The sequence below is a fragment of the Sapajus apella genome, unplaced genomic scaffold, assembly GCF_009761245.1.
Source record: "Sapajus apella isolate SASKATOON/1434 unplaced genomic scaffold, GSC_monkey_1.0 scaffold148, whole genome shotgun sequence".
NCBI lineage: Eukaryota > Metazoa > Chordata > Mammalia > Primates > Cebidae > Sapajus > Sapajus apella.
Genome location: NW_022437088.1, coordinates 11,233 through 26,361, shown reverse-complemented (window position 1 = coordinate 26,361; position 15,129 = coordinate 11,233). Strand labels below are relative to the sequence as shown.

General features: G+C 48.5%; 2 protein-coding genes and 1 long non-coding RNA gene across 15 annotated transcripts in view; 2 read left to right on the top strand and 1 right to left on the bottom strand.

Annotated features, from left to right (window-relative positions):
- Positions 1-1,110: 1,110 nt before the first annotated feature.
- LOC116541163 lies at positions 1,111-3,216 on the top strand. The gene is made up of 2 exons (XR_004264729.1): positions 1,111-1,178; positions 3,086-3,216. It is a non-coding gene; the product is annotated as an uncharacterized LOC116541163 (long non-coding RNA).
- Positions 3,217-5,795: 2,579 nt separating this feature from the next.
- LOC116541161 (protein misato homolog 1) lies at positions 5,796-11,313 on the top strand. 11 transcript variants are annotated; one of them, XM_032265152.1, is made up of 14 exons: positions 5,798-6,259; positions 6,352-6,487; positions 6,980-7,049; positions 7,150-7,225; positions 7,480-7,534; positions 7,620-7,758; positions 7,915-8,032; positions 8,118-8,252; positions 8,356-8,508; positions 8,779-8,910; positions 8,982-9,166; positions 9,841-9,945; positions 10,030-10,139; positions 10,403-10,569. In XM_032265152.1, exons 1-14 carry the CDS (start codon positions 6,176-6,178, stop codon positions 10,567-10,569), a joined length of 1,665 nt encoding a protein of 554 aa, XP_032121043.1. In that variant the 5' UTR covers positions 5,798-6,175. The 11 variants fall into 11 exon arrangements, with proteins under 11 accessions (XP_032121038.1, XP_032121037.1, XP_032121043.1 ...); XM_032265144.1 differs by having other exon boundaries at positions 5,799-6,259; positions 10,030-10,106; positions 10,431-11,313; XM_032265142.1 differs by having other exon boundaries at positions 5,799-6,259; positions 10,431-11,313.
- Positions 10,225-15,129, bottom strand: part of LOC116541162 (GON-4-like protein) — a 15,258-nt gene continuing 10,353 nt past the window's right edge. The window contains exons 1-4 of one of the 3 annotated variants that reach the window (XM_032265155.1): positions 12,540-12,984; positions 12,137-12,435; positions 11,946-12,048; positions 10,225-11,242 (exon numbers count right to left, since the gene is read on the bottom strand). In XM_032265155.1, coding sequence (XP_032121046.1) covers positions 11,225-11,242; positions 11,946-12,048; positions 12,137-12,435; positions 12,540-12,698 — 579 coding nt within the window. In that variant the 5' untranslated portion in view covers positions 12,699-12,984 and the 3' untranslated portion in view covers positions 10,225-11,224. Of the gene's footprint in view, positions 11,243-11,683; positions 12,049-12,136; positions 12,436-12,539; positions 12,986-15,129 lie in introns of those variants that run through there. The other 2 variants (XM_032265154.1, XM_032265153.1) reach the window with 2 other exon arrangements.

Genomic DNA, 15,129 nt, shown 5'->3' with positions numbered 1-15,129 from the left:
AAATCTTGGTCACAGATAAAAAGACAAGACTTCTTATCTTGTAATAGATGGCTCATGCCTATAATTGCAGCATTTTGGAAGGCCAAGGCCGGCGGGAGGTCAGGAATTGGAGACCAGCTTGGTCAACATGGTGAAACCTATCTCTATTAAAAACACAAAAAAATTAGCTGGGCATGGTGGTGGGGATGCCTGTAGTCCCAGTTACTTGGGAGGCTGAGACAGGATCTAATTGCTTGAACCCAGGAAGCAGAGGATGCAGTGAGCTGAGATTGCACCACTGCACTCTAGCCTGAGCAGCAGAGTGAAACTCCATCTCAAAAAAAAAAGTTTGAAATTACCTGTTAAATCCTACATCAGTTCGATTGTTTTGTTAGGATTTTTGTTTGTTTGTTTTTTTGAGACAGAGTCTCACTCTTGTTGCCCAAACTGGAGCGCAATGTCGTGTTCTTGGCTCACTGCAACCTCCACCTCCTGGGTTCAAGTGATTCTCCTGCCCCAGCCTGCTGAGTAGCTGGGATTACAGGCACATGCCACCGTGGCTGGCTAATTTTTTTTTATTTTTAGTAGAAACAGGGTTTCACCATGTTAGCCAGGCTGGTCTTGAACTCCTGACCTCAGGTGATATGCCCGCCTCGGCCTCCCAAAGTGCTGGGATTACAGGCGTGAGTCACCGCTCCTGGCCAGGATTTCTTTTAAAAATATCAACACCAATAGCTCATGCCCTTAATCCTGGCACTTTGGGAGACTGAACCAGGCAGATCACTTCTGGCCAAGAGTTCAAGATGAACCTGGTCAACATGATGAAACTCCATCTCTACTAAAAATACAAAAATGAGCCGGACAGGGTAGCCCATGTTTATTCTATCATCACAGCTACTTGGGAGGCTGAGGCAGGAGAATCGCTTGAACCCAGGAGGCAGAGGTAGCAGTGAGCTGAGATCATACCACTGCACTCCAGCCTGGGGACAGAACGAGACTACATCGCAAAAAAAAAAACAGAACAAAACAAAGAAGAACAAACAAAAATATAAATACTATTGACAGTAGAAGTGGCCCTTCTAGTCATGTTTTCTTTAACAAACATGTACTTTAGATGGAGAGAAGGGAACAGTAAAGCCCAGTCTTTGCCATTCATTTCTGTGCAAACCAGGACTGGCTGATACTACATATTCCAGATGGTAAGATCTTCTTGTCTTTTCTTCTCTCTGTTAGATTCAGTTATCCTGTTACTGTGGTAGCCTTGCAGCTCTAATTTGCTAACAGGGATCTGATAGCTAAAGAAGAAAGCTTTGCCAGTCACGATGGCTCATCCCTGTAATCCCAGCACTTTGGAAGGCCGAGGCCAGAATATTGCTTAAACTTAGGAGGTGGCTGCAATGAGCTGTGATCGCACCACTGCACTCTAGCTTGGGCAACAAAGCAAGACCCTGTCTCAAAAAAAAAAAAAAAAAAGAAACAAAAGAAAAAAGAAAGGAAAGAAAAGCCTTTGCTCCTGATGTAGAGCAGTCTGAACTCATTCGTCATGATTTCTTCGGGATGTTACTGCCAAGCAGATTACAAGGTGAAGTCAATGTGACAAAAGGAAATTGGGCTAAAAGCTTCCTGAAGCCTTTTGATACTTAGCAGTCCTCCTTTTGATATTTAACACCCATGAGCATAAACTCCTGCCTTAGAAGCCACCACGGATTTTTTTTTTTTTTTTTGCCTTCGGTTAACAGTTCTGAGTACCCATAGAGCCTTTTACTATTTGTCAGCATTCTAGAATCATCAGTATGGATTGTCAAAACTTAAGGGATATTACACTTTGCGTATATCCCTTTTTTGTTAAATGTTGTGTGCATCCACATATTTTTTTTTTTTTCTTTTTGAGATGGAGTCTTGCTCTATTTCCGAGATTTTTACTCACTGCTACCTCTGCCTCCCGAGTTAAAGCGATTATCCTGCTTCAGCTTCCCCAATAGCTGGGATTACAGGCACCCACCACCACGCCTGGCTAATTTTTGTATTTTTAGTAGAGACAGGGTTTCGCCATGTTGACCAGGCTGGTCTCAAACCCCTGATCTCATGTGATCCGCCTGCCTCGGCCTCCCAAGGTGCTGAGATTACAGGCATGAGCCACTGCGCCCAGGCATTTTTTGTTTTGTTTTATTTTGTTTTTTGAGACAAAGTCTGGCTTTGTAACCCAGGCTCGAGTGCAGTGGTGCAATCTTGGTTCACTGCAACCTCCACGTCCCGGGTTCAAGCAATTCTCCTGCCTCAGCCTCCTGAGTAGCTGGGATTACAGGTGCACCCCACTACGCCCGGCTAATTTTTGTATTTTTAGTAGAGACGATGTTTCATCATGTTGGCCAGGCTGGTCTTGAACTTTTGACCTTAGGTGATCCGCCCTCCTCAGCCTTCCAAAGTCCTGGGATTACAGGCGTGAGCCACCTCGCCCATCATTGCTTTTATATTCTTTTTTTTTTTTTTTTTTTTTGATGGAGTCTTATTCTGTTGCCCAGGGTGGAGTGCAGTGGTACAATCTCATTGCAACCTCCGCCTCCCAGGTTCAAGTGATTCTCCTGCCTTAGCCTCCTGAGCAGCTGGGATTACAGGCACCTGCCACCATGCCCGGCTAATTTTTTTGTATTTTTAATAGGATGGGGTTTCACCATGTTGGCCAGGCTGATTTTGAACTGGTGACCTCAAGTGATCCGCCCTACTTAGCCTCCCAAAGTACTAGGATTACAAGCATAAGCCACTGCACCTGGCCTGATTTATATATTAATTCTAATGATAATGTTTAGTCTAAGATGGACCTGACAAACCAGGCACAGTGGTTCAACAGCACTTTCAGAGACTGAGGCAGAAGGATTGCCTGAGCTTAGGAGTTTAAGGTTACAGTGAGCTGTGATCTCACCACTGCCTTCTAGCCTGGGCAACTGAGCAAGACCCTGCAAAAAAAAAAAAAAAAAAAAAAAAAGGTAAAGAAAGAAAAGAAATATATATTGGAAACTAAAGTCATTTTCCATAACTTAAAGGGGTTGGGCTATTTCCAGTTGAATATAGTTTCTGCCTAGTTTGTTTTCTTCTGCCTTTTTTAAAGCTCATCTTTGGGTGAAAAATTGCCGGGAACTTCTGCAGTCCAACTACAACAAACAGCGCTTTGATCAACCTTTAGAGGCTTCAACCTGGCTGAAGAATTTCAAAACTACAAATGAGCGCTTCCTGAACCAGGTGACTAGACTCCTAGAAGTTGAGTGCTAGGTAGTCTATATGGATTCTGTCCTGCTTGTGCCCTGAGTACCAACAGACTATGGAGACCTGATATTGGAGTTGGAATAACTGTATCATTTTTAATTTCTTTCATATGTTTTGCTTACAGTGGGCTTGCAACTTGAAACTCATTTATTCATGTGAAATAAAGAGGCAGCCGGGCATGGTGGCTCACGCCTGTAATCTCAGCACTTTGGGAGGCTGAGGCGGGCGGATCACCTGAGGTCGGGGGTTCAAGACCAGCCTTACCAACATGGAGAAACCCCATTTCCATAAAACATGCAAAATTAGCTGGGCGTAGTGGCACATGCCTGTAATCCCAGCTACTCGGGAGGCTGAGGCAGGAGAATCGCTTGAACCGAGACCTGGGAGGCAGAGGTTGCAGTGAGCCAAGATCATGCCACTGCATTCCAGCCTGGGCAACAAGAGTGAAACTCATCTTAAAAAAAAAAAAAATGAGGCTAGATGGTCTAAGCAGAGGAGATCAGAAGCATCAACCACCCCAATCATGCTGGTTTGGGGTGGTCGGTGTTTTCTCTCAGTGACCGTTAATCTCAAGAAGGATAGCAGTTCTAGGGCCAGAGGCTATGTGGCTTATCCCGGGGGGAGTATCTTCAGGTATACAATTATGTCTTAGTTGAGGTTTTTTTTTTTTTTTTTCTGAGACAGAGTCTCGCTCTGTAGCCCAGGCTGGAGTGCAGTGGTGTGATCTCAGCTCACTGCAATCTCCACCTCCTAGGTATCGGTTCAAGCGATTCTCCTGACTCAGCCTTCCTAGTAGCTGGGATTACAGGTGCCCACCACCATGCTCAGCTAATTTTTGTATTTTTAGTAGAGATGGGGTTTCACCATGTTTGTCAGGCTGGTCTTGAACTCTTGACCTTGTGATCCACCCACCTTGGTCTCCTAAAGTGCTGGGATTACAGGCGTGAGCCATTGTGCCCGGCTGAGGGTTTTTAAAAAAATCGTTGTCAGTTGTTTCAGGAGAACAATTGAGAAAAGCACGTGATGATCTCTTCTCTCTTTCTGTCCAATGTCAGATTGCCGCAGAGGAATTAGCACTTGTTCACAACCTGAGGAAAATGATGAAAAACGATTGGGTAGGTGCATATGATGCCTAACATTTCAGAAAGCAATGTGTTTTCATTTTAAACATGCTCTACTGTTTCATTGCTAATTAAATAAGATAATAACTTACCGTCTATAAAATCAGAGACTTTCCAGTCTCACCACTGCCTTCCAGCATTCTAAAATCTAGACTTTCCAGTCTCTGATTTTATAGACGGTAAGTTATTATTTAATTCCCTTGTCTGTACCAAGTTAGAAATAAGGCCTGAATTAAAATCTGTGTATGTGGTTTATAATCTTTCCACTTAACTGGAGTAAGTTTATTCAGAACCACTTTATTTAAATATTGGCCTAATTTTATTTTGCTTGCAGTCACTTAAAGTGTTTTTGTATTTCCTTACCATCTTTGGAAAAGAGTGTAAGACCCAAAAGTATGTCCTGATAAATTTAAAATCAGGCAGCAGTTTATTATCTGAGCCAAATCTGTAATAACCAATTTAGTTGCCATTTAACTGTTCTAGACTACACTTCTGTAACACTATATGCCCAAGAAAGAAAAAAAAATCTACAGATGATACAATTGCAGTTTTCTATCCTATTCAACTTTTTCCAGTTCAGCCTTTTCTCCTTTATTTCAGCATGGAGGCACCAAAGAAAAATTTGTTTCTCCCTAGATTGTTATTCCGTCCAAAGTAATATCTTTTTTTTTTTTTTTTTGAGACAGAGTCTTGCTCTGTTGCCAGGCTGGAGTGCAGTGGCGCGATTTCGGCTCACTGCAACCTCCGCCTCCCAGTTTCAAGCAATTCTCCTGCCTCAGCTTTCCGAGTAGCTGGGACCCAGGCGCGCCACCACGCCCAGCTAATTTTTGTATTTTTTAGTACAGACGGGGTTTCACCATGTTGACCAGGATGGGCTCGATCTCTTGACCTCGTGATCCATCCGCCTCGGCCTCCCAAAGTGTTGGGATTACAGGCCAACGGATACATACTCTATTTCCATAAGGGGTTAGATACACAGAGCTACATACATTAATGATAGAGATAAGATAACTAGGCCAGTCCACATGGTATTAGTCATGATCCGTGTGACTTATGAAGGGATGAGGGGCATGGGAGGCTCTAGGGGAGCTTCTGCTTTCCTGGCAAGGTTTTATTTTTGTTCAGGGAGGTATCAGCCAGTGGAGAAATCTGTGAGAAGGGATAAGATGCCGGGCGCGGTGGCTCACGCCTGTAATCCTAGCACTTTGGGAGGCTGAGATGGGTGGATCACCTGAGGTCAGGGGTTCAAGACCAGCCTGGCCATTATGGTGAAACCTCATCTTTAAAAAAATTTAAAAATAGGCCGGGCGCGGTGGCTCACGCCTGTAATCCCAGCGCTTTGGGAGGCCGAGGCGGGTGGATCACGAGGTCAAGAGATCGAGACCATCCTGGTCAACATGGTGAAACCCCGTCTCTACTAAAAAAAAAATTTAAAAATAAAAAATTTTTTTTAAAAAAAGAGAAGGGATAAGACGCAGGAGAAGTAGGGAGCAGGGCCTTCCGTGGCCTGCGCCAGGGTACACCCACGTGAGCGGCGGAGACAGCGCCCAGCCCACTCCAGCCCAGAGCAGGAGCACCAGCGTGGCCTGTGGAGCCAGGCCCCTCACATGCAACCACTGAGAAGCCAGACTGGGTCACACCTAGGAAGACGGAGGAAAGGATTGGCGAACCGCTCCTCCAATGGGAAGGGCTGTATTTGCGGACCAATAGGGCGCCGAGAATGACACGCGTCCGCGGGCCTGCCAAGCCAATCGGCTAGCAGCAGCGAGCGGCGGGCGGGGCTGGGGAGCCGCAGCCCAGTGGAGCAGCGCGGCATGGCGGGCGGGGCCCGGGAGGTGCTCACGCTGCAGTTGGGACATTTTGCCGGTTTCGTGGGCGCGCACTGGTGGAACCAGCAGGTGAGGTCTGCCGCCAGCTGCCCCCGCGGAGCCCTTCGGGATCTACAGTCCCGACGTTCAGCCGGCCTGCCTCATCCTCTCTGCCTCCCCAGGATGCTGCCCTGGGCCGAGCGACCGATGCTAAGGAGCCGCCGGGAGAGCTGTGCCCCGATGTCCTGTATCGTACGGGCCGGACGCTGCATGGCCAGGAGACCTACACGCCGCGACTCATCCTCATGGATCTGAAGGGTGAGGTGGTGGCAGGGTCAGCCGATGCCCCGTGTTTCCCTTCCGTGTGCCGAGTCCCTGCCCTGCCGTTCGCTTCAAGACCCTCCCACCTTCCTGAGCTCAAGGACCAGAGATAAGGAGCTGAGCACAATGTGCCAGCATCCGAGGGGCGCAGGACGGCAAAACTTTATTCTGCTCCAGAGCCATCTCGGGAACAGGCTGCTAGGCCCTGAAGACAGTGAGGACTTGAACTACAGCATTCCTTTCGGACCGCTGGATGTAGTTTTTGACCCCAGTCCCATAGCTAATGAGTAAGCTGGGAACGGAAATATAGAATCTGTATTATCCTAGGCCTAGGTTCCCCCCCACCCCAACTGGTATATATCCCAGAAAGCTTAGAAGAGCCAAGTGCTGGAGAGATGGTGACAGCAGCTGTCACGTGTTCAGGAAGTTTAGCTAGAGGGGTAGGGTGCCCCAGGCTTTGACCTAACATTGTCTGTTATTTCTGTGCAGGCAGTTTGAGCTCCCTAAAAGAGGAAGGTGGACTCTACAAGGACAAACAGCTGGATGCTGCAATAGCATGGTGTGTAATTGATGAGAGGGGTGGGGAACATGTATGTACATAGAATGCTGGAAAACTCATCAGAGTGTGGTTTCTCTGATCAATCTCCAATCTCTTTCAGGCAGGGGAAGCTCACCACACACAAAGAGGAACTCTACCCCAAGAACCCTTATCTCCAGGACTTTCTGAGTGCAGAGGTGAGGGCCTCTGCCCTGAACTTTTTAACCCAGTGCTACAACCCGAGGGCCTCCATAGGGGCAGGTAGAAGAGGATTTTACTCACTTTAAATGCCTTAGAATGGTATTTTGGGAAAAAGCACATCTTTTCCTAAGGACCGCGACTCCCTGAACAGAAAGGAGGCTGTGTGGTGTGGTCAGCCAACTCGAGGATAAACCAACCTTTGCCTCTAAACTGCCTGGAACTAAATGAGGGTTTTTCTCACCTCTCCCAGGGAGTGCTGTGTAGTGATGGTGTTTGGAGGGTCAAATCCATTCCCAATGACAAAGGTGAGACTTCCCCAGATACTGGTGGATGGGGGTCTGGGGGGAGCAGAAATGTGGAGAAAGATACATTTCCTCTACTTGTCTTCAGGTCCCCCACCACTCACCACATCTACAACTCCAACACCACTTATCCCTACAGAGGGCAGCATCAGGGTTTGGTCAGACTTCCTCAGAGTCCATCTCCACCCCCGGAGCATCTGTATGATTCAGAAGTACAATCACGATGGGTATGGAGGCCCCAGAGGCTGTGAGGCAAGAAACTTGGGTCCCCACCAATGCTGGATGAGGTTCTTGAGGCCATCTTCCCTGCCCTCCCCCAGGACAAGAGGTTGAGGAGTTGAGAGGAAGAGATGCAAGTCTTGGGTCGTGTTTATTTGTGGCAGGGAAGCAGGTCGGCTGGAGGCTTTTGGCCAAGGGGAAGGTGTCCTAAAGGAACCCAAGTACCAGGAAGAGCTGGAGGACAGGCTGCACTTCTACGTGGAGGAATGTGACTACCTGCAGGTCGTGGCGTGGCTATGTGTACCCTAGGGTGGAAGCTCTTCTCATCCTCCTCCCTAACTATCTTTCGTCACTCACTTCTGCCCAGGGCTTCCAGATCCTGTGTGACCTGCACGATGGCTTCTCTGGGGTAGGCGCTAAGGCCGCAGAGATGCTGCAAGATGAATATTCAGGGAGGGGAATAATAACGTGGGGCCTGCTACCTGGTCCCTACCATCGTGGGGTGAGTGGGACTTGGAGGAGTAAGCGGTCACACGGTGGGGAGGGAGAAACGAGAATCCCAGTGGGAAAGTTGCTTAATGCAGACTGCTCTTTTTCTTCCCCAGGAAGCCCGGAGAAACATCTATCGTCTATTAAACACAGCTTTTGGTCTCGTGCACCTGACTGCTCACAGCTCTCTCGTCTGCCCCTTGTCCCTGGATGGGAGCCTGGGCCTGCGACCTGGGCCACCTGTCAACTTCCCTTACCTGCATTATGATGTAAGGCTCAGTGCTCTTGTTCTGACTGCAGCTGGCTATGGGGCCTCCTCATATTCCCAAGTCAGCCGCTGTCTGTAACTGGCTCTGTTCCTGAGGCCTGAGCTTGAACTCAGCTGTGATGTGGCCGCTCAGGTCACACTGTCCTGTGCTTGTCCAGCCTGGGGCCAAATGTACCCCTGCTTCATCCCCTGGATCTCTCTGCCATTAATATTCTGCCTCCACACTCTTCCCGGCCCGAGGCCAAGTGCCCCTCTTGGTGTCTTGTTACAGGCCACTCTGCCCTTCCACTGCAGTGCCATCCTGGCTACAGCCCTGGACACATTCACTGCTCCTTATCGCCTGTGCTCCTCCCCAGTTTCCATGGTTCAGCTGGCTGACATGCTGAGCTTCTGTGGGAAAAAGGTACGAAGCTTTGGGAGGGGTTGGCTCAGTGCTGAGGAAGTCCTGTAACCTGTTCTCTTCCTTATCTTTAGGTGGTGACAGCAGGAGCAACCATCCCTTTCCCCTTGGCTCCAGGCCAGTCCCTTCCTGACTCCCTGATGCAGCTTGGAGGAGCCACCCCATGGACCCCGCTGTCTGCATGTGGTGACCTTTCTGGAACACGTTGCTTTGCCCAGTCAGTGGTGCTGAGGGGTATAGACAGAGCCTGCCACACAAGGTGAGAACTGTTGGTCCTTAGGACCCCTTGTCAGATTTTTGTTTCATGTCCTTTTCTCCCTGGTTTCTCTGGGCCATTCTAATGATAGTGTTCCCTCCCCACCCCTTAGAAAAGGCAAAAAAAAGTCTCTGAACATCTTGATCCAGCTGATGGCCTGAGAACATAAGAATCCTTTTTTTTTGAGACAGAGTCTTAGTCTGTAGCCCAGGCTGGAGTGCAGTCCTGCACTCCAATCTCGGCTCACTGCAACCTCCGCTCCTTGGGTCCTGGTTCAAGCAATTCTCCTGCCTCAGTCTCCGGAGTAGCTAGGATCACAGGCATGCGCCAGAATGCCCAGCTAATTTTTATATTTTTAGTAGAGTCTGAGTCTCACCATGTTGGCCAGGCTGGTCTTGAACTCCTGACCTCATGATCTGCCCACCTTGGCCTCCCAAAGTGCTGGGATTACAGAAGAACATAAGAATTCTTAGTTTCTGGTTGGGCGTGGTGGCTCACACCTGTAATCCAAGCACTTTGGAGGCCAAGGCGGGCGGATCACCCGAGGTCGGGAGTTCAAGACCAGCCTGACCAATATGGTGAAACCCCGTCTTTAAAACAAAACAAAACAAAAAGAATTCTTAGTTTCTTATTTATGCTGCTATAGTCTAACAGCGGTTTTGGCTTTGTTCTGGCAGTCAGCTCACCCCAGGGACTCCTCCACCCTCCTCCCTGCACGCGTGTACCACTGGGGAGGAAGTGTTGGCCCAGTATTTACAGCAGCAGCAGCCTAGAGTCATGAGGTCAGTGTAACAGTTCGCTCCCGCCCTTCTTGCCAACCTCAGCCCTCCCTTGACTTCACTTAACGGCTGTTCTCTGCCCCACAGTTCTTCCCATCTGCTGCTGACTCCCTGCAGGGTGGTTCCTCCTTACCCCCACCTCTTCTCAAGCTGCAGTCCGCTGGGTATGGTTCCAGATGGTTCCCTGAAGGGAGCAGGTATGTGAGAGATGAAGAAAACAGATTTCAAGTATGGGAGAGTTTTTACTGTCTCCTTCCCTGGATTAAAAGTGCTTAAGAGGTCCACAGTTAACTATTCCTTTATTCACCCTATGGCTCCCAAGAAGTGTTCTTCCTCTGGAGTACTGGTGTACTAAGGGGGCAGTACACAAAATTTATTGAGTTTACAATCAAGACTACCAAGGGTGGACTTCCTTATCAGTTTGACAGAGCCCTGGGGTAGAATAATCATCCATCTACAGGTCTGGCTTTTGTCTCCCTCCACAGCAGTGGAGAGCATCCCAGTGTTTGGGGCACTGTGTTCCTCTTCGTCCCTGCACCGGGCTCTGGAAGCCTTGGCCGGAGACCTCACCAAACTCGACTTGCGGCGCTGGGCCAGCTTCATGGATGCTGGAGTGGAGCACGATGACGTAGCAGAGCTGCTGCAGGAGCTGCGAAGCCTGGCCCAGTGCTACCAGGACGGTGACTGACAGCCTCGTGGGCTCAAGTTCCCAGTGTGGGGGAGGCGCTAGCTTGCAATAACAACGGCTGGATGCAGGTGTCTTCGTGCAGAGGAGCTGTGTCGCAAGACTAGCTACACCAACATACGTACTTATTACATTTAGAAACCCTGTGATTAGACCACGGAACAATAAATATGTGCCATCAGACCAAGAAAAGGTAGAGAAAGGACCTGAGCTCCACTCTCGATGCTATTTACAGAGCACATCCCTAAGGTTTTCATAAAAGACCTTGAAGGATGCCTAGGATGGCACAGCCCCTGGGCCTGACTCCAACCTCCAGCCTTTGTCCTCATCCTGGGCTCCTGCTGTCCAGCTTTGTAAACTGGGTGCAAGGGTTGTACAAGGAGAGTACAGCTCCCCTCCTCCCCGGTGTCAGGGCGCCTGTTGGGTTTGGTCCTGTGTAGATGATACCCAAGCATTCCCAGAGTCTCATTCATCCAGCTCCTCTTCAGATAGAAGGTCCCCATGGTCAGACAGCTGGTCTGCATTGCTGGTACTGGTCGCATCATCCTCATCCTCAGAGCTGGCCTCACACGCAGTGTGGAAGAGCTGCATGAGTTCTCAAAAACGGTGGGAAACCTGAGAAAGGAGGAGGGTGTATTCACTGAGCCTGAGAAACAGGTTAACATCTACGAAGCACTTCAGCCTTATTTGGGAACTTTTATTTATTCTACACAGCAAGGCTGGGAGAGCGATGTCTTTATAGATAAGGACACTAAGAAGCTAAAGGTTTTGCCCAAAGTCACACGCCTCCTAAAAACAAAACTAGAATGGAAACTCAGAGCTTCTACCTCAAAATCCTGGCTGGGTGCAGTAACTCACGCCTGTAATCCCAGTGCTTTGGGAGGCTGAGGCGGGCACATCACCTGAGGTAGGAGTTCAAGACCAGCCTGGCCAACATGGTGAAACCCTGTCTCTACTAAAAATAAATAAATCAGCCAGGCATGGTGGTGGGCAGCTGTATTCCCAGCTACTTTGGAGGCTGAGGCAGGAGAATCACTTGAATCCAGGAGGCGGAGGTTGCAGTAAGCTGAGATCACACCACTGCGCTCCAGCCTGGGCAACAAGAGTGAAACTCTGTCTCAAATAAAAAGTCCTCAAAATCCAGTGTCCTTTCTGTTCTAGAACCACGACCAGCCTGATGAGTCGAGCTTTTCCTTAGATCAGACCTTTACAATAACCACTTAGTGTCCTGGCTCTGAAAACTCCTCCTTTGGTCTTTGTCTTAGTTGGCCACCTTGTCCTCTCTTTGCTGGGCCTTCTCCCTCTCTAGCCCACTTACCTCAGCAGGGGTCTTATTTCCCAGCTGCTGGGAGATGATGCTGAAGGTCTGTGGCTGTGCCCCTTGCTCCTGGCACATGGTGAGGATCACACGGTCAGCTTCCCTGTAACCCAGGTATCATGGTTAATCCTAGGGAGCCACATGGATGTGGTCTATGCTCTTTTCCAAACACGTCACCCACCCGTACCTACCTTGTCCATAGGACCACCTTTTCCCCCGTGGAGCTGACCTTGCTGTTGTTGGCACACACTGTAGCTTCTGTGGCCTTTGGCTGCTGCTCCCCCTCTGGACCCTTGCCCTGTGTTCCACTGTCTTTAGCCAAACCCCCTCTAGGGGCTTTGGGAGAAGTCTCTGAGGTGTCAATTCCTGATGGAGATTCATGAACAGGGGACGTCCTGTCTCTTGTCTTCACCCTAGCTCTGCTTGAGGGCAGCCATCTCTCTTGAGTGTCTGGTTTCCCGGACACATGTCTTCTCCCTGCATCTCTGGTCTTTGAGGAAACAGGACTCAGGAAGGAAGCGGGGGGTTCCACGGTACCAGGCAATTTCTCAGTTTCGGATGCATCCCAGACCAGCATCAAAGCCTCGGACTCACCCACTGCCTTTTGGCCCTCTCTCTCTTTCTGAAGTCTGGGGGATGCCTTGGGGCAGGGGAGAACCTCAGGCCCAATCTGGTTTCTCTTAACAGTGTATAGTACAGCTCCAGTTTTGGGGGGAAACTGAAGAGTCTCTGGTGAATGAGGTGGTGGGCCATCCAGGAGCCGCTCTGTAAGAGTCACTTCTCGAGGGGACGGCAAAGTGCCCCCCACTGCCAATCCTGCTCAGGAGGAAAATAAGGATCTCAGGGTACTGTCAGGATCGAGATGCACCTAAGCACGAGAAATTACCACAGGGTCACTGTGGCCAGGTACTGTATGAAAATTCTCCTACAAGAGGGCTGGCATGGTGACTCACACCTATAATGCCCGCACATTGGGCAGCCAGGTGGTGGGATCGCTTGTTGCCAGGAATTTGAGACTAGCCTGGGCAATTTGGTGAGACCCCCATCTCTACAAAAAAATATAAATAATAGGCCAGGCATGGTGGCTTACACCGTAATCCCAGCACTTTGAGAGGCCAAGATGGGTGGATCACGAGGCCAAGATCGAGACCACCCTGGCCAACATGGTGAAACCCCGTCTCCACTAAAAATACAAAAACTATCTGGGTGTGGTGGTGCACGCCTGTAATCTCAGCTACTCGGGAGACTAAGGCAGGAGAATCACTTGAACCCAGGAGGCGGAGGTTGCAGTGAGCTGAGATCGTGCCACTGCACTCCAGCCTGGTGACAGAGTGAGACTGTCTTAAAAAAAAAAAAAAAAAAAAAAGACAGGTTCCTCTGTAGTTTCAGATACTTGGGAACATGAGGCACAAGAATTGCTTGAACCTGGGAGGTGGAGGTTACAGTGAGCCAATATTGTGCCACTGTACTCCAGCCTGGACGAAAGTGAGACTCCATCTCAAACAAAAAAATAAAAAGAGAGAGAGACAAGGTCTCACAGATGATCTTGCCCAGGTTGGAGTCCAGTGGCTATTTACACAGGTATCATCGTGGTGGTACACTATAGCCTCAGACTCCTGGGCTCAAGTAGTGATCCTTTTGCGTGAGCCTCCTGAGTGCCCCTTTGCCCAGCTACTGCTCCAAGGATTTTATTTTTTAATTTAGTTTTTTGAGACAGGGTCTCACTCTGTCACCCAGGCTGGAGTGTAGTGGCTTGATCATGGCTGACTGCAATCTCTGTCTTCCTGCTCCAGGGATTTTAAATGTCGCAGAGAAGAGTATTGGATTCCAAAACTCCTTTTCTTACCAATGAGTGTGTTTTTGCTGCCAACCAGCACTACTCTAGAGAACCAGGGTTACTTGTAGAGACTGTTTTCATGGTTTATTTCATTTTCTTTCTTTCTCTCCTTCTCTTTCTTTTCTTTTATCTGACAAGTTAGTGATAGATGTATGGTAAGTTCTGAAACAATTTCTCTCTAGTCCTTATTTTTATTAAAAGCAACTCATAATAGGACTGAGCTGTTCGCAAAATAGACTTTAGTCTTGTACTTGGCCTGATTATTTGCATAAAGTATAACAAAAATAATTTTTAAAAAATCAACTCTATATAGGCTTTAAAAATTTTTTATTTACTTTTTTTTTTTTTTTTTTTTTTATATGGTTGTCTCACTTGTTGCCCAGGCTAGAGTGTGGTGATGCAATCTCGGCTCACTGCAAGTTTTGCTTCCCGGGTTCAAGAGATTCTCATGCCTCAGTGTCCCAAGTAACTGTGATTACAGACACGCATCACCACCCCCAGCTAATTTTTGTATTTTTAGTAGAGCTGGGGATTCACCGTGTTGGTCAGTATGGTCTCAAACTCCTGACCTCAGGTGATCCTCCCATTCAGCCTCCCAAAGTGCTGGGATAACAAGCATGAGCCACCATGCCTGGCCTACATAGTCCTTTTTTTTTTTTTTTTTTTTTTTTGAGAAAGGTTTTCTTGTACAAAATCTATATATAGTGCAGTGGTGTAATCTTGGCTCACCGCAACCTCTGCCTCCCAGGTTCAAGCAATTCTCCTGCCTCAGCCTCCTGAGTGGCTGGGATTACAGGCATGAGCCACCACACCCTGTTAATTTTTGTATTTTTAGTAGAGACAGGGATTCACCATGTTGACCAGGTGGGTCTCAAACTCTTGACCAAAAGTGATCCTCTTGCCTCAGCCTCCCAAAGTGCTGGGATTACAGGCATAACCCACTGCACCCGGCCTCAGGTGGGACATTCTCAAGCTAAACCCAGCCATGGGTTTGTACCCTCAAATACCTATGAGTTGGGTAAACTACTCTCTTCTTGAGGTTCCAAGAATGTGGGGTTCCTGGGCCTGTTAGAGAGTGACATTCTTTACTCACTGCAGGTTATTAGCCCTATACGGGGACTATGTAGACAAGGTAAGAGGCCATTTTTCCCAAAGGGCTTATTTTATTGATTGATGGATTGACTGAGACAGAGTTTTGCTCTGTTACCCAGGCTGGAGTGCAATAGCACAACCTCGTCTCACTGCAGCCTCCATCTCCTGTGTTCAAGTGATTCCTCTGCCTTAGCTTCCCAAGTAGCTGGGATTACACACACCTGCCACCATGTCCTGCTAAGTTTTTGTATTTTT

Excerpts from the sequence above, each read along its gene's own strand:
- LOC116541161 (XM_032265141.1), top strand. The coding sequence starts at position 6,176 with ATGGCGGGCGGGGCCCGGGAGGTGCTCACGCTGCAGTTGGGACATTTT. Across the intron at positions 6,488-6,979 it reads CATCCTCATGGATCTGAAGG|GCAGTTTGAGCTCCCTAAAA; the intron begins GTGAGGTGGTGG and ends ATTTCTGTGCAG. Across the intron at positions 8,509-8,778 it reads TCCCTTACCTGCATTATGAT|GCCACTCTGCCCTTCCACTG; the intron begins GTAAGGCTCAGT and ends GTCTTGTTACAG.